Genomic DNA, 24,302 nt, shown 5'->3' on the forward strand with positions numbered 1-24,302 from the left:
GCTGGGAACAAGGACAGTGTTTCTGTAACTCAAAGGTAAAAAGTGAAATGTCCACTTGGCCATAGATGTATAGTGAGGTCTACCACCATTTTTCTCAGTATAAAGTTGAAAACAGACTGATCTCCACTTGTCTGCTTTCAAATTTCTCAACTTTGGAAAGAAAATTCAAGGATGTTACTCACTGGACTTCTAAAACTACAAGCAAGGATCAGCAACATGGAACAACTCTTGTTTTTCTCCCATGCTCATTATTTCTGAAGCCTTCCATACCAAGAATCCACATATGTAACTGATGGTTTTACTGTATCAAATAAACATTACTAGTTCTTTAAACACAGCATCAAAATGATCACTAGAATACAGCAAAGGTTAAGAAGCCAAAGCACTTAGACTATAGAGATGGGAACTATATATAGGGGAAGAGAGACAAAAGGAGGAGGAGCAAAGGAGCGGGAGAGGAAGGGGAGAGACAAATAGTATTTGCTTCTAGGAATGACATCAGATTTTCAAGAAACCTCTATTTAGATCAGATGATCTCAATATTTCAAGAATTATCCTGGATTTAGGGTTTTTTTTTTTTTTTTTTTCTGTCTGAACATCCATTTGTAATTTTCTGTTAATACAGTAAATGTTACAGCTATGAGGGAAAAGGTACCCAGGCAGTTGGGAGCCAAGGACTATCACAAAGTCATACCCCACAACAAACCTCATACAAGATATTTATTGGGAAAGACACAAGAGGATGGCTGCCTCTGCTCAGAAAGGAAGGAGCAAAGAACAGAGCAGGAAGCAGGCTTTAAAGACAGCTTCTTGGTGAGGACAGAGCTTTCCAGGATGGTCTGGGATTGTTGGGATTTTGTGGAATGACCTTGGGCAGGCTCAAGGACTGCTGGGATTCTGTGGCCTGATCTGGAGCAAATGCATGGATTGGTGGTATTCTATGCCCTTATACTGGGGCAATCTCAGGGATTGATGGGATTTGGTGGCCTGACCTTGTATTTTTTTTCTATAGGGCAGAGCCTGGCCATCTTCATCTCCAAGGGCTAGAAATGGCCATGAAAAGCATTAGAACAGTCTGGGATTTGGGCCTGGCCACTCATATGTCTCAAGGAGCTGGAGCTGGCTGTCAGAGTAGTCTGCAATGGGGCTTGGGCACTCGTACCTTGAGGGGCTTACATTCACCATTTTAAATAATGGTTCTGCATATTTAGCTGCTCAAGCAAAGTGCAACTACAGAAACTAAACACTGACTGAACATGGGCTTCTTCTTCACCCGGAAGAGCAGAAATGATCCTTTGCTAAGTTTCTGAAAGGTCTGACTCAAGTTACCTAAATAAAAAGCACTCCCATGTGGCTAAGTGTGGTGGCACATACCTCCACTCCTAGCACTCAGGTAGCAGAGACAGATGGATCTTTGTGAGTTCCAGAGCAGCCTATTCTACCTAGGAAGCTCAAGGTCAAAGAGACTATGTCTAAACAGCAGCAACAAACGAATGAATGAATGAATGAATGAATGAATAGAATGAATGACTAGAATTTCCAGGCATGTGTATTTCAGGTCTGTCATTACTCTATTTTCTTTTGCCACTATTATATTTTGCCACCAGGAGTCAATGTTGCAAAGGTAGGTCAAAAGTTGGCTAAAATGTACCAGAGAAAAATCTGTATTTTACCTAACCACTAATGTGAAAAATAGAAGTATACTTTTTTTCCTGGCATCTGATAAGCTATAAAGTAAAACTTCACACATCTGAAAAGAGAGCCTATAAAAACTCACTCTAGAAGAACTTAAAGAGTTAATAATGCCCTCTCCATTTAAACATCTTAATTTCTTTTAATTAGAATATTTAGTTCCATGAAGTGGGAGGGGCAATGTACAAGGTTTAAAAAAAAAATTATAAAAGCTGATTTAAAAAATGCTTCAGGGCTGCACTTACCGCTGACCCCAAACTGAGAGAAATAATTTCATCCTCAAATGCAGAATGTGTGTCAATATGGGCAGGAATTCCTGAGACAGAAAACACGACAACATCACTTAATTGCCCATTGTAGATTTAGACTATACACACATGTAGCTTTCCCATAAGTACAATGAAAAGGTTGTTTGGTTCTTAAAAAGGTTCTACAATCTTAGTTAAAGGCAAACAATAAATATGACTCAGCAAATTTAAACTAAATCTGAAACAGAATATCTCAGCTTCAAGATAAAATGACAGTAAGACTTGACTATAAAATCAAGACTCAGCAGTCACTGCTTAATAGGACACTTTCCATCACAGCACAAGAGGACAAATGTGGAAGACAAACACTATCCTGCCCTCCCCACCAAGCACTAGGACTCTCAAGGACTTGGAGAGCAGAGGGCATGTATAAAGACTAAGTGTATCGGTAATTAAGACAGTATCGGTAATTAAGACACAGCTTCTTTCGTTCATCAGTCTAGTATATGAGCTGCCCTCGGTAAAGAAACTGCAACACAGAGAAAAGATACAAAGAAGAAAGATACATCCTCCTCAGGGATGTCCAGACCAATGAAAAGCTAGACAGGAAACCATGCTGTTCAAGTACTTACACTATGAGCCTGGCAGCAGACACCTGCAACCCTCTAGCACTGGGAACTGGGGCAGGCGGAGGTCCAGTTTGAGTCAGTCTGGCTACAGACTAAGACTTAGCCTTGGGATCTGGGAATGTAGCTCAGGGACGGGGCTTGTGATTAGCAGGTACTAGGCCCCTAGGTTAATACTCAGCACCACAATAAAACAACAAAAAATAAAATAAAGCAAAGCATGAGAAAAGCAGGGGGAAAGTTCCTGCTACTGCCAAAACTAAAACCCTAAAAATAAGTACTTAAGTACTACAAACATTAGATGAAGACGATATTAATAAAGGCAGCAAATCTATATGAAATGTTTTCACTGGCACATACTCCCAGAATTATCTTCCACATTCTAAAACAGAAGAGAGAAATCCTCCCAGCAGTTAGACTTCTTCCTGTCTGTGAATTAATGCTTGTTCCATCATACATTTTTTGTTTGTTTGTTTTCCAAGCTACTAACTCCATCTCTAACATGTTGAGAGAGGAACAAAAACAAGCAAAAACCACAAGCAGCAATTTAAACATTTAATTATGTTTTATAACGGAAGTTCCTCAAAGGAATGGAGGTACAGCCTGCAAGTGATAAGAAGCAATACAGATACTGAATACAGGCAAGGCAGCCTAAAATGAGTTTCAGCTAAAATAAAACAAAAACCACTGAATTTTAACTTTTGATCTAAAAAATTTTTGGTTTTTTTGTTTGCTCCTTTGTTTGTTTTTCAAGACAGGGTTTCTCTGTGCAGCACTGGCTGTCCTGGATTCACTTTGTAGACCAGCCTGGTCTCAAACTCACAGAGATCTGCCTGCCTCTGCCTCCCGGAGTGCTGGGATCACAGGTGTGAGCCACCACAGCCAGCCCACACACTTCTGAATTCAGAAATACACAACTGGGATTTTAAAGAAGAAACAGCTGTGGCTGGAGACAGGGCTGTGTGGTGAAGAACAGCTGCTCTTCTTTCAGAGGACCTACACAGCCGCTCACAGCCACACAAAACTCCAGCTCCACAGAACAGGATGCTCTCTTCTGACCTCCAAGGGCATTACAGACACATGTGATTCACAAATGTGCATGTGGCCAAAACACTCACATACATAAAAGAAAATAAATGATCTAAAGCCAAAGAAATGTTTTTATAAAAGAAACACCTACCATGTCCAGGCTCATACTGATTTATGGTCAACTGATCTGGTTTATGCTTAATGTAACCTTCTTTCAACCATTTCTCCAAAATGCTATTGCAAATATCAGGAAGACCTAAAGTTGGCAATCAGAAAAGCAAAACACACTCAAATATCTGCATGTTTAACCAAGAATAAAAAAAGAGTAACACTATGATAGTGATCAGAGTTTTTATAGTGCTGCAATCAAAAACAAAGATAATAAATCCACAGGAAAACCAAATTAAAAAATAGACTTGTAAAAATCCTTTAAAGTTATTATACCATTGATTCTACCAAAAAGGCACAAAATAATAATCTTACTAATAATAACTTTTACAATTTATAAAATGATAATAAAACAATATAAATTGAATTGCCCTTATGCCAATGTTTCACTTATACCCTATACCACAGGCTGAGGGCAGTTTTACATCTTATTTTTGGTATACTTGTGTTTTGACTATGCCCCTCACATGAGTTTAAATGTGGACATTTTCCACTGGTAGCATCATGTCAGCTCTCAAACACCTTTAGATTTTGGAGAAATCTGAATTTTGGATTTTCACATTAGGGAGGCTCAACCTGTAGATTGTATGTTAAATTAAATTGAATACTTTGTAAAATTTTTAAAGTATTTTATTTACCTCAAAGATTTTAAATTATTACCATTTAAAAAAATATCTTTTAAAGCAAAACTATTATAGAGTCATAAATGCTATTTCACCATGAATGAAAGCCTTAAATATGATCAAGGTCATAAAAAATAACTCTTAAGATTTGGGAGATGGTTCAATCCACGAAGAACCTATTAGACACCCCAGAAAAGAGCTGGGCATGAGAACACACAGTTGTAAAATATATGTAGGCAAAAGCAGACAGATCACTGAGGTTAACTGGACAACCAAACTGGTTTGTTTGGTGAGCTCAAGGCCAGTGACATCCTGTCTCAAAATAAGATGGCAGCTCTGGAAGAACAATGCTGAAGGCTCTCCTTTCCTTCTCTTAGACACACACACACACAGAGAAATAAATAAATAAAATATAATCTAATAGATGATTACTGCCAGTATAATTTAATCAGTTTTATAACCCAATAAAAAAACAACAACCAGTAAAAGTTACAAAAAGATAGAAAAGGGACACAAGTGGCCAACTGAATTACTGAATAGAAAAGTGTGCACTGAAAAGCTGTACAGCATGTTGGAAGGGCGTGTGTCAGAAGGCCCTGGCCCAGCTACTTGAAGCACTGTCTGTCTGCTAGACGAACCTACACTCTAAAAGAAATAATTCCACGTCTTTGCAGGCCTGCTGAGCAAGCTCTTGCATAGCATATGAAGAGGCACGCACAAGACATTCACTAAATTGCTATTTGTGAGCGCTAAAAACTAGAAATAACCCTAATGTCTAAGGTAGGTAACTACCCGGGCACCTGTAAAAGGAATAATGACTTAAGATCTCCACGGTACAACGTAGAGAAAAACTGCATGTAGAAGTGGCACTTGCTGTATAATGGATAATGGAACAGCGCTCTTACACAGCTGGATATGAACTCGCTTCTTAAAAAAATGAAGAGCAGGAATGTGTGCTAAACTGATAAAAGCACATAATTATAACAGGAAGAAGTAGAGATGGAGGGTGAAAGTAAACAGGAACTTCAACTTCATCTGTATGTTTGAACTTTTACAATAAAATAGGGCCACTTACTAAATGAAAATGCTCCAAATTTAGCAAGTCATCTTGAAAGTTCACCTACATATGCCAGGAACCTCAACTGAAACAGACTTTAATGTATCACATCTTTCCTTCCAAGCCAGCATTGACTGTGCATTAATATGGACTTACCCCCAGGTAAGGGCTTATCCTTATCCACAGTGTTGTTCTCATAATGAAACTCATAACCAAAATGCTTCACTCTTCTGTATTTTAAGGACTTTTGAACTGTATAAAGAAAATAAACTTTTTGAAAGAATGACTACCTTTCATATTTCACTTAACGTTATGAGGAGACATTAGGTAATGGCAACTTCTGTTAACTGCTAAATGAGTGTTTTAATAACAAGCCATTTTGTTTATATCATAAATATTGTTGTATTTAAAACACTTAGTTTCACCTATTAATAGTAGAGAAATGTGTATATATACTGCCACTCCCAGAGCTGCTAATGATCTGAAAAGAGGCAGAGCAGCTTCATCCTTATGGGATATCCTGTGCTACTGAGAACTTGGATGTTGGGAACTAGGGTGATCTACAGCTTTCTCAGAGGCCCGATTTGATTGAAGGATTAAAGGAACATTAGCTCTGTGTCCTTGCCTAGAAGGAGACGTGACAAGGTCCAGTCTGGGGCCTGGGCCAGGGCCGTGAAGGAGACAAGGTTTCAGTTCTTGGGAATCTGACGTTTCTCCCTTGAAGAGATGTAGTTATCAGTCCCAGGGTTTCTGAGCACTTGACCACAGTGGGATACCCTGTGTTCTTTTGTGCAATACTGCTTGATTAACTTTGTGATTCCTCTGTTCCATCTCCCCATGTAAACTCTATGTAAGATGCTGTACTTCTTAATAAGCTTGCCTGGCATAAGTCATAACCTGTGCAAGACCTCCTGACCCAAACTTTCCTGTCTTTATTATTTCTGATGCTCTGGTCAAACCCCTCAGGAACTTGTCACTGAAGAATAACCTGCTGAGATATTTCAAACTGTGGAAGGGCTAATAAAAGCTATTCCTCTGAAGTTTAGAACTGGTCGCTATACAAATGTAATAAATAATACTGTTTCTAAAAACTGTCAGTATAACTTGCCTACAACTAGGTCCAAACTACTTTCAGTGATCTTGCAGAAATAGGGGAATGCCAGTAAAGCTACAGTGTACAACAGAATCAAGAGCAGGAACAGGATATTTTCTAACAATCTAATTTACAGACCTTGGACATTTTACTTACAATTCTGATTGCTTGTGTCACCTGTCCATTTAACACTTTCCAAAAGCATTTTCTCATCCTCAGAAGAAATAATTTCTTCCACCACCAACAGGCCTGGAGGTAAGGCTTGAAGCCCCAGCTTTTTCCATTGTGCTATAGGAAAACAAATTAAGATAGTCATGAACAAAACCTGAACTCCTGTAGTACAAAGATTCTGCTCCAGTTTGAAAGGCTGTTAATTGTCATTTTCAGAAGTAAGGATGCCAAAAGGCCCCACAAATGTAAAAACAAAGATGAAGATCAGAGCTGTACAGCACTTTAGGCTCTACAGTTCTCCTCAGCAGAGTCTTCCCTGTACATAACTGAGTTGCTTTCTAAAGCTTACTACAAGATAAGGCTTCATAATATTTACTGTAGAAACTGCCGTAAAGAAAAAAAAAGTAAGACAGTACATAATGAGAACAGAAACCTTATCATCACCGAATTCTACTTCAAGTTGTTGTCCATATTCCTACCAGCAGTGAAGAGGCTCCTCTATTCCCACATAAACTTTTGACCTCCCCAGGCACAGCACACGCAAGCACATCAGCACATGTATGTGCACGCACACACACACCACCACCCTCCTACACACAAAGAACAATTGATACAGACTCAGTAAGAAGAAAACTCACACATAAAGTAAATTGAAGGAAGCTAACATCGAGGTACCTTTTTCAACAAAATTCAAGTACAGAAAGATCTTCTGCCCTAAGTCATCAATGATTTCTTTTCCATTTAGGGCAGCATAGGCTTCCTTGGATTCTTCAATACTTCCGTATGTCACGAATGCATAGGGCTTATTAGGTGGCATTAGGAGAGCTTCCACAGGTCCATACTTCTCTAAAGCCAGAAGCAGTTGCTTCCTACTCACACCATTACCTAGACCACCATTAGCAACAACCAGGCTCTTAAAAGAAGCAAAGAAAAAAAAAAAAGAATAAATAACCTATTTATTTGAAAATAAAATGAAAGCATATTATTATTTTAGAATAATGCAATTTAAAATAGATTCCTTTTCTTTGGTTATTTGGTTTGCTAGCTTCAAACAAAGTATATAAACTAATTTGCTAAATTACTAAATATTTTTGGGGGGAAGTATTCCTATGCTGTAAACATTTATATATAAATAGTTGTATGGGTGATATATTCATTTCTTCATAACTAAAACTTTAAGTTAAAAGATAATGTCCTACTGTTCAGAAACCTAACTTAACATAAAGAAAAAGGAATGAAGAATAGAGAGAAGCATGAGGTCAGCAATCACCTTGATACTTTGAATGCTGTACGTTCTTTTACCTATTTAATCAATTAGCATAATCTTCAAAACAAAGTAAGCTTATTTTGGTAATGTGAACCCCACTTTACAGAGCAGGGAGCTATTCACCAGAGGGACTAGGGAGCGACGTGTAAATTCCTTTGCTGTTAGTCTTCTGGAACCGTACTTTGTCTATAACCATTTGCCATGTTTACCAAAGTTACAATCAAGGAACTGGATCAAAAAAATTAATTGCAGGTTTACAAAACATAAAGCTTCCTTATTAAGGAAATTAATTCGGTCAAAATAATTTAGCCATATTGCAAGCAAACTTTTTCCTTTATAAGTTGCAAGCTTACTTCCTATTACTTTATAGACTGCGGTGAAAGAGAGAGTCCTATCTTACTTTGATAATTATGGTTAGTACTATAATAGTTACCAATACTTAAAAAACCCCTACATGGTGTTAAAGAATGCTAATGCAATTTATCACCAATTATTTCTAAATCTTGTGTCTGTGCAGAAGTGCGTGTACCACAGTACCCATGTGAAGGTTAAAGAAAAAATTTCTGGAAATATTTCTTTCCTTTCACGATGTAAAGTCCAAGGATAGATCTCAGACTTTTATCTACTGAGCCATCTCACTGACCTAACCTATTACATGTAAAATCATTACAAAAAAAAAGAAGAAGCCGCAGATGGAATGCTGTACAATGGGGTGGGGAGGTGTTTCAAGACAGGGTTTCTTTGTGTAGCCTTGGCTGTCCTGGAACTGGCTCTGTAGACCAGGCTAATCTCAAACTCACAGACAGACATTTGTCTGCCTCTGCCCCTCAAGTGCTTGGATTAAAGGTATGTGCCACCACTGCCCACTGGGATGGTGTCCTCTTATCAACGTCATCATTTATACCAAGTTGAAAATGTTCTTAAAACAGTACTCCAAGGTTATATAGGTCATATTAGTTTCTGTAACACAACCTCAGTTTAATTTATTTAACAGTTTAATTTATTTATTTAAAATCTGAAAACCATTCTCAGCTCACAAGACACATTTGTTCTCAGTATAATAGTTTACTGGCTCCTTGAGTTATATTAAGTTTAAGATTAGTAAATCACTGTTCACTTTATTACACAAAATGAAGATATCTATAACCTTCCTTTAGGAAGGTACAATAGAATTATTATTAAATTGGATAACAAGAAAGAAAAGTCTTCCATAGAGAGCAGCCAACTCCATTTTACACACAAGTATAAGGATATAGTTATATCATAATAAATTCAATACTTCATTGAACAGCATAAAATTTATTCTCAGATGGCTTCACCATGGACCTCATTCAATACCGTATTTTTAATAAAATGCCATAACAATTTGATTATATTTGACCACCATTACAAAAACATTTCCATTTTTCCCTAAATCTGAGTAAGAGACACAAAGGAAACAAAGTACCTTTTCCTATTCTCATGCACATTCTCATACAACATGATTAAGAATACCATGGTACTGGCTGGTTTGTGTCAACTTGACACAAGCTAAAGTCATCAGAGAGGAAGGAACCTCAGTTGAGGCAATGCCTCTAGCTGTAAGGCATTTTTGCAATTGGTGATCAACGGGGGAGGGCCCAGCCCATTGTGGGTGGTGCCATTCCTGGCTGGTGGTCCTCGGTCCTATAAGAAAGGAGGTTGAGCGAGTAAGGTGAAGCAATCCAGTAAGCAGCACCCCTCCATGGCCTCTGCATCAGCTCCTGTCTCCAGGATCCTTCCCTGTTTGAGTTCCTGTCTTGACTTCAGTGATGAACAGTGCTATGAAAATATAAGCTGAATAAACAAACCCTTTCCTTCCCAGCTTGCTTTTTGGTCATAGTGTTTTGTTGCAGCAACAGCAGCCCTAAATAAGACAAGTTGCTATCAGAAGTGGGTATGGTTGTGATAGAACATCCTTTGGGGAGGACGGTGGAAGGACAGAGCCAGTATTGCAATCATGCCATTTTCTGTTATTATAAACTGTAGTTTCAAAATTGTAAGCAAAAATAAATAAATAAATCCTTCCTCCTTGCTCTGTCAGATATTCTACTGTAGTGATAATAGAAGTAACTAATATAGTAATCAACTCAACTTCCTTTCTCAGGAAAAACAAAAGCCATGGCTGAATTCCACCTGTCCACGCATACCTTGCTGTTCCCAGTGATCAGAGGCTACTTAGAGCTATTAGTCGCTTCATTAGTTAGTAAAAGACAGCAGACTTAGCCTTGAGAGTCCAAAAGCTCTAGGTATGCCTTATTATGCCCAGCTTAGAAATAAAAGCCGAGGTTAAAACTAATGCTCATATCTAAATATGGAATGCAGTGAGGGATTAAAATGAGCTGTAATTTAAAGTTCAGGAAACCTCACAGTAGCTCATATCATCTCACTTAATTACTGTCAACAGGAAGTGAAAAGTTTTTGTAAAAAAGAACTAATGAAAATATTTTATATCATATAATCAAAATACTTTGTAACATAAGGAAGGTAAGAAAAGAAGAAAGATGATATCAGGGTATAGAAGATCGACCTTTAGGTTTCTATTCAACCACTTACTAGTTTACACTAGAGGAAATTAATCTCTCAAGATAATAGTTTTCCCATCCAACTCATAGGAACTTTTAAAGAATTAAAGATAATAATGAATGTTAAATTTGCTTTATCAACTAAAAAGACTTGTACAACATTATTATTAATGTATACCTGCAGCACGCTCTAGTTCAGCAGTTCTCAAACTGTTTGTCATGACCACTGGAAAACACACACTTCTGATGGTCTTAGGAACTGAAACACCATTCAGGAGTAGATTTACAATTATGCAGTAGCAGCAAAAATAAATTCAGGGTTGGGGGTTCCTAAGGCCGTCAGAAATATGTTTTCCGATGGCTGTGACCCACAGGTTGAAAACCACTGCTCTAGTTTAACCCACACTAACAAAGGAAGGAAGGAAGGAAGGGAGGGAGGGAGGGAGGGAGGGAGGGAGGAAGGAAGGAAGGAAGGAAACCAAGCTATAGACTAGGCTACCACACAAAGGCAGCACATGCTACTACATGTATATTGATTATGGGCGAAACACACCACTGAACAACTACAGCTTTAAGCCATATTTGACAGTATTATCACGATACTTTAACATATTGATGCAGCTACATTCAAAGGACAACAGCACTTTAAGGTCACCTGGGTGGGATGTGATACAGCCTGGATGCCTTCATGCTTCAGCAACACATGCCTGGCTTTACTCTGTTTCCGCAAGAACTTCTTCTCCATTTTATTGAGTTTCAAAACACCTTTATGATTGATGTTCATAGTAACACTGTGAAGAAAAAGTATAAATCTTAAAAGCCCTGAAGGAACAATTATTCATATATTCTATAGTTTACAAATATTTCCGTGTTGTGAAAAAAAAAAAAAAAAACAAAAACAAAAACAAGAACAACTTACTTTCCTTTTCAAAAGCCTAGGAAAGTGAAGACAAATGAAAAAATAGTAAAATACTTCAGAACTTAACACAATCCATGATTATGCATCTGTTAGCTTATAACCTGCAAATTCTGGGAGAGTGGGAGTGCCAGAACACACTACATGCCCAAGAAACATGTGAAAAGAATAGATAAATGTCAAGAGAGTGAGTACATATGCCTATGATGGCCTCCGTGAACTGGCCATACAACTGTAATACACTGTATGGCTTTGTGTGAACTTAGAACGGTTAGTTGAGCAAAACAAACACATGTGCAACAATGAAAAAATATAGCATATTCCATATAATTAACTGCTATTTCTGTTGCTTGTGGCATAACTAGAGACCAAAATACAAAACCAATATTAATTGCAAAGGTTAGAAAGATTCCAAATTAGAAGTCATTTAAAAAGGAGGTATTCAGTGAAATAATCACAAACAAATGGAAAACAGAAATGTCCAGCAGCAACAATAATGAAATATAGGCATAATTTGAGGGTTTCTTTTTTCCCTGTTTTTTATTGTTGTGATTGTTGTTGTTTTGAAACAGGGTCCCAAGTATCTCAGGCTGGCCTCCAACTTCTGACAGGGCTGGGGATAACCTTGAATTTCTGATATTCCTACCCTTTCCCTCCAATCTGGGTGTATACCCACATGCCTAGTTTATACTCATTTTTTTTTTGTTTGTTTATTAAGACAGTTTATCACTATGTAGCCCTAGCTGACCACAGACTCACAATGTCTGTCCTGCCTCAGCCTTGTGTGCTGGGATTACAAATGTGCACTATGATGCCCTGCTGGCATAAATGTTTTAGAGCAACTGTTTACTGACCCTCTAGTCCAATGCTGCACACTTCAAAGTTAACAAATAAAATAAACTTAAATAAAAGTATATTTCTTTTTTAATTTATTTTTCTTATAAGTTACAGTAGCCCCTTCCTTCATTCCCTCCCAATTCCATCCTCCCTACCCCATCTCCTCCCATGCTCCTCTCCAAGTCCACTGATAGTGGAGGTCCTCTTTCCTTCCCTGTGACCCTAGCCTATCAGGTCTCATCAGGACTGGCTGCACTGTCTTCCTCTGTGGCCTGGTATAGCTGCTCCCACATCAGGGATAGATGATTAAAGAGCCAGCCCCTGAGTTCATGTCAGAGACTGTTCCTGTTCCCCTTACAAGGAAACTCACTTGGATACTGAACTGCCATGGGCTACATCTGTGCAGAGGTTCTAGGTTATCTCCATGTATGGTCCTTGGTTGGAGTATTAGTCTCAGAAAAGACCCCTGTGACCAAATGTTTTGGTTCTGTTGCTCTCCTTGTAGAGCTCCTGTCCCCTCCAGTTCTTTCTATCTCTCCCTTCTTTCATAAGATTTCCTGAACTCTACCCAAAGTTTGGCTATGAGTCTCAGCATATGCTGGATAGAGTCTTTCAGAGGCCCTCTGTGGTAGGCTCCTGTCCTGTTGCCTGTTTTCTCCCTTTTCTGATGTCCATCCCATTTGCCTTTCTGAGTGAGGATTGATCATCCTACCCAGGTCTTCCCTGGGAGGGGCCTGGTTCTGAGGGAGGAGCCTGGGTAAGATAAAATTACATTTCAAATAGGGCAGAGTCAAAAGTCTAATTACAAGTTTTAATTTATGTATAGAAAAAAAATGGCTTCAGTTCAATTTCCCAGCACACATAGCACATGTTAGGAGGTACAGTTGGTAAGGCAGGTTAGTTGAACACCATGTAGGATAGTGAGTAATGAGAAGACCTGTAATCCACCTGTGGCAAGCAGAAATGTGAACCTAATTTCCACTGGAGGCACAGAAGGAAAGGAAACAAGGAGAGGAGAAGGATGTAAGAAAAGTTCACACAGGATCAATAGGCCTTAGAGATTACTCAGATGTGAAAAGAGGAATCAAGATCACTGCACAATTGCTTGGATGCTCCTTACTTGTGATAGGAGTAAGGTCACTATTTTCTAGGATACTAGCTATGACAGTAGTCCAGTTACCTCCAGCCTGAGCATGTTCTCTGTTAGTAAAGAGAGTATGAAGATATAAAGATTCTATACTAGGTAATTCTCAATATATCTTGTTGGATACTACTTAAAGTGGCAATTGTACTGTGTGCATCTCTGAGTTAGAAAACAGAAAGCTATGTCTGGAGAGATGGCTCAATGGTTACAAGCACTGGCTGCTTTGCCAGAAATCCTGGGTTCAAGTCCTAGCATCCACGGTAGCTCAAACAATCCATAACCCCAGTTCCAGGAGATCTGACTCCTTCTGACTTCCTTGGGCACCAAGCATGCAGGTGGTTCACAGACACACATGCAGACAATACATATACACATAAAATAAAAACAATATTAGAAAAAGAAAGAGATTATCAAGTAAAACAGATAAAGTGAATTTTCTTATGTTTCTGTATAACTTATCAGCAAACAATAGAAAGAACCTAAATTCCTATCAAAAAAGACTTGAGATTATATAAATGTTATTAAAATTTGAGAAATCAGTGACAGAAATTGGCAGGAAAGAAAAATAGAGAGATAGGTGAGAAAATATCGTCATTCATGTTTTTTGAATTTATAAACTATTCAAATTACCTTATTTATTTAAAATTAACATAGTAAAATGGCCATCTTACCAAAAGAAATCTACAGATTCATTGCAATTCCCATCAAACTATCAACACAATTCTTTACAGACCTTGAAAGAACAAATATCAACTTCATATGGAAAAACAAAAACCCAGAATAAATAAACCCTGTATAATAAAGAACTTCTGGAGGCATCTCCATCCCTCATTTGAAGCTGTACTACACTTACTCATGTACAGTAACAGCACATGAGTAAGATTGCATGGTGCTGGCATAGAAACAGAATGGTGGATCAATGGAATTATCAAAGACCCAGAAATAAACCCACATACCTGCAGACACTTGGTTTTTGACAAAAATCCAAAATCATACAATGGCCGGTCTATAAGTAGAAAAGTGCAAATAGATCCATATTTATCACCCTGCACAAAACTTAAATCTAAGTCGATCAAAGACCTCAACACAAAACTATATACACTAGGCTATTAGAAGAGTAAGTGGGTATCAGCCTTGAACTCATTGGCACAGGTGGCAACTTCCTAAACAGAACACCAACAACATAGGCTCTAAGATCAACAATTAATAAATGGGACCTTATGAAACTGAAAACCTTCAGCAGTCTACAGATTGGAAAAATATCTTCACCAATCCTACATCCAGCAGAGGGCTATAGAGAAATTAAATACAAACAAACCAAAAAATCCAATTAAAAATGGGATACAGAGCTAAACAGAGAATTCTCAACCTAGGAATTGCTAATGGCTGAGAAGCACTTAGAAAAATGCCCAACATCCTTAGTCACCAGGGAAACGCAACTCAAAATTATTCTGAAATTCCATCTTACAGCTGTCAGAATGACTTAGATGAAAAATTCAAGTGACAGCACATGCTGTTGAGGATGTGAAGAAAGCAGAACCCTCCTCCACTGCTGGTGGTGGGAGTGGAAACTTGTACAACCACTTAGGAAATCAATCCGGCACTTTCTCAGATAACTGGAAATAAAACTATCTCAAGACCCAGATATATCACTTCTGGGCATACACCCAAAAGACACTCTAGAATACAACAAGGGCATTTGCTCAGCTATGTTCATGGTAGCTTTATTCATAATAGCCAGAATCTGGAAACAACCTAGATGTTCCTCAACTGAAGAATGGATACAGAAATTGTGGTACATTTACACTACGGAATACTACTCAGTTACTAAAAACAAGAAAACCATGAAATTTGCAGGCAAATGGATGGAGTTAGACAGGATCATCCTGAGCGAGGTAATGCAGACCCAGAAAGACACACATGGTATGTGCTCACTTATAAGCTGAAATTAGCCATATATCAAAAGATAACCATACTGCAATCCACAGACCCAAAGAAGCTAAGCAACACGGACGGCCCAAGGGGGGCCCTCCTTGAATCTCACTCAGATGGGAAAATGGAATAGACAGAGGAAGAGGATGAAGAGATGGAACAATGTAGGACAGGATGTGAGGAGGGAAACAAGTGGGCAAGGGTCAGATGTGGGGACTGTGGGGAGGGGAAGGGAAGAGGGCTTGGAGAGAAAAGAGTAAAGAGAAACAGAGGAAAGGGGCATCTATGAGACAAGCTGGAGACCTGGGCCAAAGTAGACACCAGGAAGGCTATGGGGATAACTCTAGCTGAGCCTCCTAGCAGTAGGTGATACGGAAACTGAGGAGGACACCTTTTAGCCAGGCAGGACTTACAGTGGTGGGAGGGGAACACCAATCCACCTACAAAACCTTTGATCCAAAATTTACCCTGCCTACAAAATATGTAGAGATAAAGATAGGGCAGAGACAGAGGGAATGTCCAACCAATGCCTGGCCCAACCTGAGACCCACCTCATGGGAGAGCCAACCTCTGACACCATTAAAGATACTCTGCTATGTTTACAGACAGGAACCTTGCATTACTGTCCTCCGAAAGGCCCCACATAGCAGCTGATCTTATAGAATCAGAGCTGAGACTCACGGCCAAGCACTAGGCAGAGCTCAGAGAATCCTATGGACGAGGGGGTTTGGGGGGCAACAGAAGGAGCCAGAGGAGACCAGAGGGCCACAAGATAACCAACGCAGTCAACTAACCTAGGCCCCTGGAGGCTTACAGAGACAAAAGAACCAACCAAAGAACACACATGGACTGGACCAAGGCCCCTACACATGATGGGCAGTTTGATGGATCTCCGTGTGGGTTCCCTAGAAGGTTGAGCAGGTGCTGTCTATGACTCTGCTGCCTGCTTTTTGATGACTTCCCACTAATAGCATAGGGACTGCCTATGCTACCCGATGTGCTGGGGTGGGGGCTCCCTTTTTCTGAGAAGGGTAGGGGGAAGAGAGTGAGAAGGTGTGACTGGGAGGAGGGGAGGCAGGGGGCTACGATCGGGATGTAAATACATAAATTAAAAATAAGTTTAAAAAAAAAAGAAAAAAACCTTTAAGCAATTACAAAAAAACCCCACATTATCCCGCTATTTATCATACCCTTTTCTAACTTTCTGAATTACACATTGTAATTTTTCTTACACTCGTTGTTTATTATCTTCCATAAGTGAATACATGAAGTGGTGGTTTTGATTGTATATTCACCGGGTAGCACTCAGTACTTAAACAGGATGTGATACCCAGTAGCGACTCATTAAATATATTTATTTTTAAATAAAGCCAAGTAAAATTTGCCGTCTTAGCTACTAAACTCCGCTTCTCCGGAATTCTAATTTTGGCAGCCATCTTCAACGATTTCCAGAACACCAGAGGTGCACCCCAATAACCTGCATGTGGTCGGGTCAGAAAGACTCGTCTGCAGTGCTGGGTAGCTGGCACAGAGCCGGGTACAGACGTTCGGCGAAATCCATCAAACCCCAGGCTGACGCCACCCACGCGCGAAGCAGCACTGATCGAAGACAGCGCTTGAAGGCGCAGATGCGTGGGCGAAGAGCTCACGGCTCTGACGCCGACGGGAAGCAAGGGCCGTTCTCCAGCCCGAAAGGCAGCTAACACAGACACCCCTGGGCACCCATCTCACGCCAAACAGACCAACCCTGGGCCCTCTCTGGGCCCCCAACACCCCGACTTCCCGGCCCACAGCGCACCCCGCGCGGCCTAGGTGGGCGCGCCAGTCGGACAGAGCAGAGCGACGGCAGGCGCGAGCCGCGGGCCGCGATCCTCCACCCCGCCAATAAAAGGCGCCATACCCTTCTGTCTCGCCAGGGATGCTGTCTTTCTCCTCGCCAGCGACTTTCGCCACCCGCCTGCTTTGTCTCTCGCCAGCCTGCCCCTCCGCAGCCTACAAGTGCTCTCACGACCCCTCACCTGGGCGCCGCCATATTGCAGGCGACTGCACTACATTTCCCATGAGCCCACGGGGCTACCACAACCCTCTCTGGCGCCTCCTTCTCTGTTGACCCTTTCTCGGCCAAGTGTCTGCACTGTTACGTGGAACAGGAAATTGGTCTGTTTTATGTGTGTGAATAGCAATCGTTGGAGTAGCACCGACCACTGCTGTATGACTAAGCCAGCACATTCCCTAATACATGCTAACAGTTCACCTAATACGCACAGGTAAGTGTAGTCCGCACCCTTTGTTAGGGGAACTTACCTTTGTCAAAGATGGGGACCATTACAGAAGATCACAACCAATCAAAATGCACGGGCTTTGGATAGGTAAATCACGTAATTATAATTAGATTTTATAATATAAAACATAAAATAGTAGAAACTCAAAAACAGAAGAAACTGGATCTGTTTTAGGAAAGACATTTCAAAATAAAGTTTAAATGGCAGAAAAATTAGTCAAACAGAAAAAAAAAAAAATGTCCCTAGTATGAGATTGACTCCTGACAAAAAACAGCAACAGTACTCTTTCAAATTGTATTTTTTTTTTTTTAACCCAACTCCACATTGCTAAGTCTCAAAGACTTAGGGACGAATGACTGACTGAAGTGCTTACTAAAATACGAAAGCAGATCTTGGCCAGCTCTTCCGGCGTCTCAGTACCTGCTGTTCCTCCCAGCACTGCACACTACCTGCCCGAAACCTCCCAGGGACGGGTCTTCACTTCCCGGTCCTCCTTTCTGATTCCTTCGGTCTTCACTTCCCGGTCCCTCCTTTCTGATTCCTGCGTTTGCAGGTGTTTGGACCCTGGCTCTCGGCCTCCCTCTGGGCTGGCTCCCCTGCTGGAGCTCTCCTGGTCAACTTGCTCCCCTCTCTTCTCTCTTACCTCCCCCCCCCCCCCCCCCCCCCCTGCAAAGGCGAGGCTCAGTCAGCGGGCCGTGTTCGGTCTAAACTCTTCCAGATGAAAGGGTCAGACTAACTGTGTAACCTGTATGTCTTCTAAAGCCTATAGCTGTGAGCTTTAGGTTCCGGTTAAGCTAAAGCCTCTTAGTACCTTTCCAGAGAATGAAAAAATGTGACCCTATCTGTGAGGACAGGAAAAAAAAGGGCGAACAAGCAATGACCTTCACTCAGCAAAAAGAAAGACCTTTGAGATAGTGTTTCTTAGCAACGAACCCAGACTTCTTCTGAGTAGCTTTTGACCTGCAGCCAAAAGTCCGCAGCCCCTAATCTTCAAGGATGAGCTAACCACCCCCACCTTCAATTGCAGCTGCATCCACACTTGGCAGGACTGGCCAAGCTTGAGCACCGAAGACTAACCAATTATCTTACTTTATAGCTTCCTCATCCAATCCTAAATTGCCAAGACTGCAACTTCAAATCTCCCGCAATTTTTCTTTTAAAAACCTAAAGGCCTTTGTCTCCGGGTGCCACTCTTTGCTGACCAGCAGGGGTGACCCCATTGTGCAATGGTTAATAAACCTCTTGCTTTTACAATGAGTCTTGGTCTGGGGGAGTTCTGGGAAGGGCGCGATCTTGAACTCCTGAGCTGTGAGACCCCAGGTCTTACAGAGATACCTCTGGTCGTTCTCACCCTCTTATCTACGATAAACAGACTTTGGAGCAGTCGTGTCCTTACTTTTTCTTTTTTTTTTCTATTTCTTTTTTACTTTCCATTCATCTGCTACCAAAACCATGGGAGTGGCATAAATGAGTTCCTTTTCAAAGGACCGGGCCTCTCCAAATTAAGCTGCTTACTTAACTCTCCCAGGGTATGGATCATTTGTTTCTTCTGACTGCTGTCACCTACCATATTTAGCTCTAGAGTCTGATTCTTCAGCTGCTTTCTCTCCACCTGCTCCAGCTCTCCAACTCTCCTCAGCTACTTGGTAAGTGACTCTTGCTGCAGGAGCTACTGTGTCCACCTGGGCATCTGCCTCCACTTGGTCATCTCTCTTTTTCTTTCCAACCCCTCCACTGCTTAAACGTCCCACCGGAACTGCCTGCTTTGTCTGCCATTACTACAAAAGCCGCGTTCTGTGCCAGGGAGCTCCTCTGGCTCTTCTGGGGTTCCCAACCGTGTGGAAAGGGATGCCACTTCTCTGCAATTTAGGACATTTTTCTCAAACAAGTCTTTCAGTCCGCTTGGGGACATCTGGGATGAAATTTGTGTCAAGTTTTTAAAAATCCTTTAAAACTTTCCTCGTGCTCAGCTCCTCCCTAGAACTGTCTCTTGTCTCCCCCTAGGGGCTGCCTGCAGTCCTGCAGCTTCTCTGAGCCAGTCTGCTCCCCATCACAACCCTTTCTGTTTGTGCTGTTTTGTTGCTCCCCAGAGTCAACTTTTATTAAGGCCTCGGTCTTACTGTAAGTGGCTGGGCCTCAGTACAGCTCCATGGCAATTATCCCCTACGGTAACAACCTCTGGTACCGCTCAAACAGTCCCCAAATCTTTTACATCTAAATGTTCTCTGTTCTGCACTTCCTGAAGTCCCTTCTTGCTAAGCCTTTCCTTTCTTCTCTTAATTTTTTTTATATCTACAATTTCTATACCCTCAAAAAATCTTTTAAAAATATGCTGTGAACCATTTCAAGGTTTGAAAGTTCATTGTGTATGGTTAAAAAAAAATCTGTAATGAAATTTAACTTAAAACTGATAACAAAAGTCTTATAGCTAAAAAAATCTATACATTGCTCTCTTAATGTGCTACAACATTCTATACATGTGATTGACTTTTGTTTAAAATATTCTGTATATGTAACTTGGTTTCAACTACTGTTTAAAAAATTGATCTACCAAAGAAATAGGTGTTTGAAATAGCAATCACGTGACTCATATCCATCTTGGCTGATGACCTTCACCACCGTCTTCATGGTGCATTTCAACCGTCCTAGTGCTGTGACCCTTTCACACAGTTGCTCATGTTGTGGTGACTCCCCAACCATAAAATTATTTTGGTTACTACTTCATAAGCATAATTTTGCTACTGTTATGAGCCATAATGCAAACATATGAAATTTCTGATGGTCTTAGGTAACCTCTGGGAAAGGGTCATTCAACCCCCAAAGGGATTGTGACCCACAGGTTGGGAACCAGTGATCTTTAAAGATTATCCCATCCTATAAACCAACTAAGGCAGCATCTATAAAATTTCTTAGTCCTACTGAGCTTTTGGTTTATCATTGTATCTACTTGTAGATGAAGGAGACAACAAGAGGTCTCCAAAATATTTTGAACTGTAATGGATTTTCGTATGATGATAAATTCCTAAGGTTATAAAAATATACTCAGGTTAAAAAAAACTAACTTAGATGTATGTCTAACTACTTATGTCTTTGCTAACTGCTCAATACCAGGGCTATTAAAAAATCAAAGAAAAAGCTATATGTGTATGATAAATAATAATTATTTGATAAATAAAGTTTATAAATTCCTAAGGTCTATTCAGGTTAACAGTGACTGACTTGAAGATATTTTTCTAGCCTCTTTGTCTTTACTTTGTTAAGTTTCAGCTGTTTGGATAAACTGTGTCATAAAAAAAAAACCTGGGATGTTCTGTAGTACTACACTATAAAATGATCAAAAATGTTAGGTTTTCAGTCTTGATATGGACTGTATTTATGGTCTAAATACAGTTTAGAGTAAATATTGTATAAAGTTCCCAGTTTATCTATGGACTTTATTTATGTTTTAAAGCTTTATTTGATGTGCTAAGATCTTCAACTCAAAGTTAAATCTTCAACTCAAAGTTTTAAAGCTCAAACTTAATAGGGATAAAACTGTAAATCCTAGCTTTATGGAAGCCACTAACTTGTAAACTTGGGTGTTGGTACAATGTTCTTTTGAAATGTTTACACCTTACCCTTGTTCATTCAAATGCTGATTTCTCCCCCACCCCACTCTCTGGTTTCACTCCAGATATTGCATTGTGATACTTATTCTAAGCATCCTGTCTCAACTTTGTGTAAACAGGACAAAATAAAGCAACTAGCCACAATGTTGAGCAAGGGCAGGAGCCAGAGGACAGGAAATAGGGGAGGAGCCAGAGGGCAGGAAATGAGTGGGAGGAAAAAGGGCCCGAGGAGAGAAAGGAGAGCCGAGATGGGAGGAGATCTTGGAACTACGTGGAGAATGAACCAGAATTAAGATGTATGTATGTATGTATGTATGTATGTATGTGTGTATGTATGTGTGACACAGAAGAAGCTTGTAGGAACCTACCTGCTGGAGTCTGTCTTCATCAGTAAGTTTAAGTGTGTGTGTGTGTGTGTGTGTGTGTGTGTGTGTGTGTGCTCTTTTTCTCTCCTCCTTTCCCTTCCATTTTAAACATCACCACCAGTGGAAGCACCTGCTAAGAGCCATCAGCTCTAGCCCCTACTTGCCACTATAGGTGGAAGCCCCTGATAGGTAGCCTCTAGCCCTAGCCCAATTAATTCTGGTCCCTCTTTTGCCACTATCATTGGAAGCAACAACACATGAAACTCAACTTTGGAATGTTTCAAGTTCAGGTGCAGCCTGAAACCTTTGATCCTTGGGTTGCCAAGTTGTTAGGAGCCTGTGAGCTGTGGAGAGCATGAGAGCCAATACTTGAGACAAAGGGCATCTCCTATGGGTGTTATTTGCCCCAGGACCACAGTTGGTCAAGGCAGGATCTGGAACATGCTTGCAATATGTCTGTTGTAGAGGGAAAGACAGGATGAAAGTCTCAAGCTTTACTCTGGGAGGAAGCAAGCCACTGAACCCCTGGGAAGGACAGCCAAGTCAGGGAAGTTGTAGAGCACTCTGGAGCAGATCCATCATTGCTGAGGTGAAAGCTGCGGGACGGGAAATGCTGGCCCTACAAGAACTGAATTGTTGCAGTAGTAGTTGTCTAAGTGGAGGTGGGCCCTGGAACTTAGGTAGATGTCAGGGTCCACCAGCAGAGTCGAACAGTTCTTGAGTGGGGAGTGAGGATTGAAAGAAAACTAATAAACTAATGCACTACACATGGAATCTGTTCTAGAGGGTTCCAGTAGAAACTGTCACACGGGTTTACTCCAATAATCCCTTTTCATAGTCAGAGCAAAGTCCCTCAGTACAAAGAATGGGTTCATGGAGAAGTCAAACTTGTTTACCTTAACCACCTGTCTGTGTGATCCTCACACAAACAAAAGGAAGCAAAACATCCTGCTTATCCCTGACTCCAGGTGAAGGCCAGGGTGAAAACATGGTTTTCCAAGGAGAGCTAGTTAACAAAGCAGCCTGACAAACCAGCGGCTCTCCACAGGTAGATTAGGAGAGCAGTACTCTGGAAGAGAGGCAATTTCTCCCGGATTGCTTCCTGCTCACTTATAGCTCTTCTGTCTTCCCATTCTCAAAATCCTTTCTTGGAACTTTTGCAACTGTTACAAAGAGCGTTAAGGGCTGCTGGTAGAAACGGCTCTGTGGGAGTTTGGTGGTATTTGGTGAGACCTCTGTAGGGGAAGGGAGGGAAAACCGAGAAAGGAGGGGCAAAGCCACTCCCACCCAGCCGGAGCTCCACTGTGTGCTCCAGATCAGGCTGTTTCACTTTCCGAACTCTCCCAGTCTGAAGCTGCTGCTTTCTCTTGCAGCTGTGGCTTTGTGTCTCCTGCTCGTTATCCCAGTGTTGAGTTCCCTTTGCACTTCTGAGTCTTGAGAGACCAAAAGATTAAAACTCAGCTATTATTAATATTTAAAGCCTGAACTAGCTGGGTGGAGAGGTCCAGGAATGCCCTGAGGGGAAGAACCCGCCTTACTGCATTCTTGCCCCAGCCACTAGAGCTACAGTTGCTAGGAAACTGGCCCATCTCCTTAGGGAGGGACACCAGGTCATTAATGGTCTGGGGACCTTCCTATAGCCGGTCAATTCAAAATGCAGCATTTTGACCAATAGATGCTTGCCAGGCAGGAATCGCCCCTGCCTTGGGCATGCTGGGAGGGACCAGAATCTTTAAATCACCCAACCAACCTGAGCACGGAGCTCCGCTCTCAATGCTTTGGCAGAGAGGGGTGTGGGCCCAAGCTGCCACGTGTAATTTATAATAATAAAAAAAAACCTCATGTATTTACAGCGAAGTCTGTTTATTCCTGGTCTTTTGGGGTTCGTGAATTGGACAGAACAGTCTGTGGCTCTCCTTTTCTCCACATTGGTCTTCTTTCCACAATGTACAATTCTTTGTCACACTCACAAACTCTGCATGCATCTAGCCAACCACCCTGTGCCCCAAAACCCCTGTAACAGTAGATGCTTCTGAGTTCCTTGTGCTCTTCTTTCCAAAGAACATTAAGCCACTGTCTCAGAGTGATGCTACTGAAAGGTCCTCCAGGTGAGATGACTGTGCAGAGTGTACACTCTGCCTGAGAATCAGAGCAATTCTAGGCTAATATCTCAGCATCATGAAAGGAGCCTGTCTTCTAAGGCTAGGCTCCAGCGGATGCTCAGGCCCTTTCCCAAAGTCCTCAAGTGGGTCAAGCAAGAAAACTGCAGTTCTACCCTGCAGTAGATCATCGAACTATACTTTTTAAAGGAAAGGTTTATTCCTCTCAGGGCTATTTGGCTTATTTATCTTAACAGAATAAAGGAAAGTTAACATTACATTGAGCACATGATTTTCCAAATGTTTCCAAGTGCAAGGCCTAGTGCATTTCTTGCCATTTACCTCATCACATCTGCCCACTAATTAGAGCAAATGGCAGCCTTGGGTAGAAGGAGAAAGCTGGCAGGTTTGCTGGCTTATGAGAGCCACTTGTTTTTTTTGGATTAGTTATGCAGGCCCTGTTGGGTGATGGAAGGACTGCTAAAACTTTTAGTTAATGTCTCTCCCACTGCATCCAACCCTAAACGTGTGGGTCAAAGTTTTGGTACAGACTTTGCATAACAGACAGGCTGCTGGATGTTTTTACCACTTGTATACGGGGA

The 24,302-nt window shown here is 40.9% G+C and overlaps 1 protein-coding gene across 1 annotated transcript in view; it reads right to left on the reverse strand.

The window, feature by feature from the left end:
* Window positions 1-17,369, reverse strand: part of Alkbh8 (alkB homolog 8, tRNA methyltransferase) — a 46,866-nt gene extending 29,497 nt beyond the window's left edge. The window contains exons 1-7 of the mRNA XM_055595858.1: window positions 17,247-17,369; window positions 11,173-11,308; window positions 7,383-7,620; window positions 6,693-6,824; window positions 5,600-5,695; window positions 3,747-3,851; window positions 1,938-2,008 (exon numbers count right to left, since the gene is read on the reverse strand). Of these exons, the coding sequence (XP_055451833.1) occupies window positions 1,938-2,008; window positions 3,747-3,851; window positions 5,600-5,695; window positions 6,693-6,824; window positions 7,383-7,620; window positions 11,173-11,301 (771 nt within the window). The 5' untranslated portion in view covers window positions 11,302-11,308; window positions 17,247-17,369. The remainder of the gene's footprint in view (window positions 1-1,937; window positions 2,009-3,746; window positions 3,852-5,599; window positions 5,696-6,692; window positions 6,825-7,382; window positions 7,621-11,172; window positions 11,309-17,246) is intronic.
* Window positions 17,370-24,302: the final 6,933 nt, after the last annotated feature.

This window comes from Psammomys obesus, unplaced genomic scaffold (assembly GCF_907164565.1).
Source record: "Psammomys obesus unplaced genomic scaffold, mPsaObe1.curated_primary_1811, whole genome shotgun sequence".
In the NCBI taxonomy this organism is placed as follows: domain Eukaryota; kingdom Metazoa; phylum Chordata; class Mammalia; order Rodentia; family Muridae; genus Psammomys; species Psammomys obesus.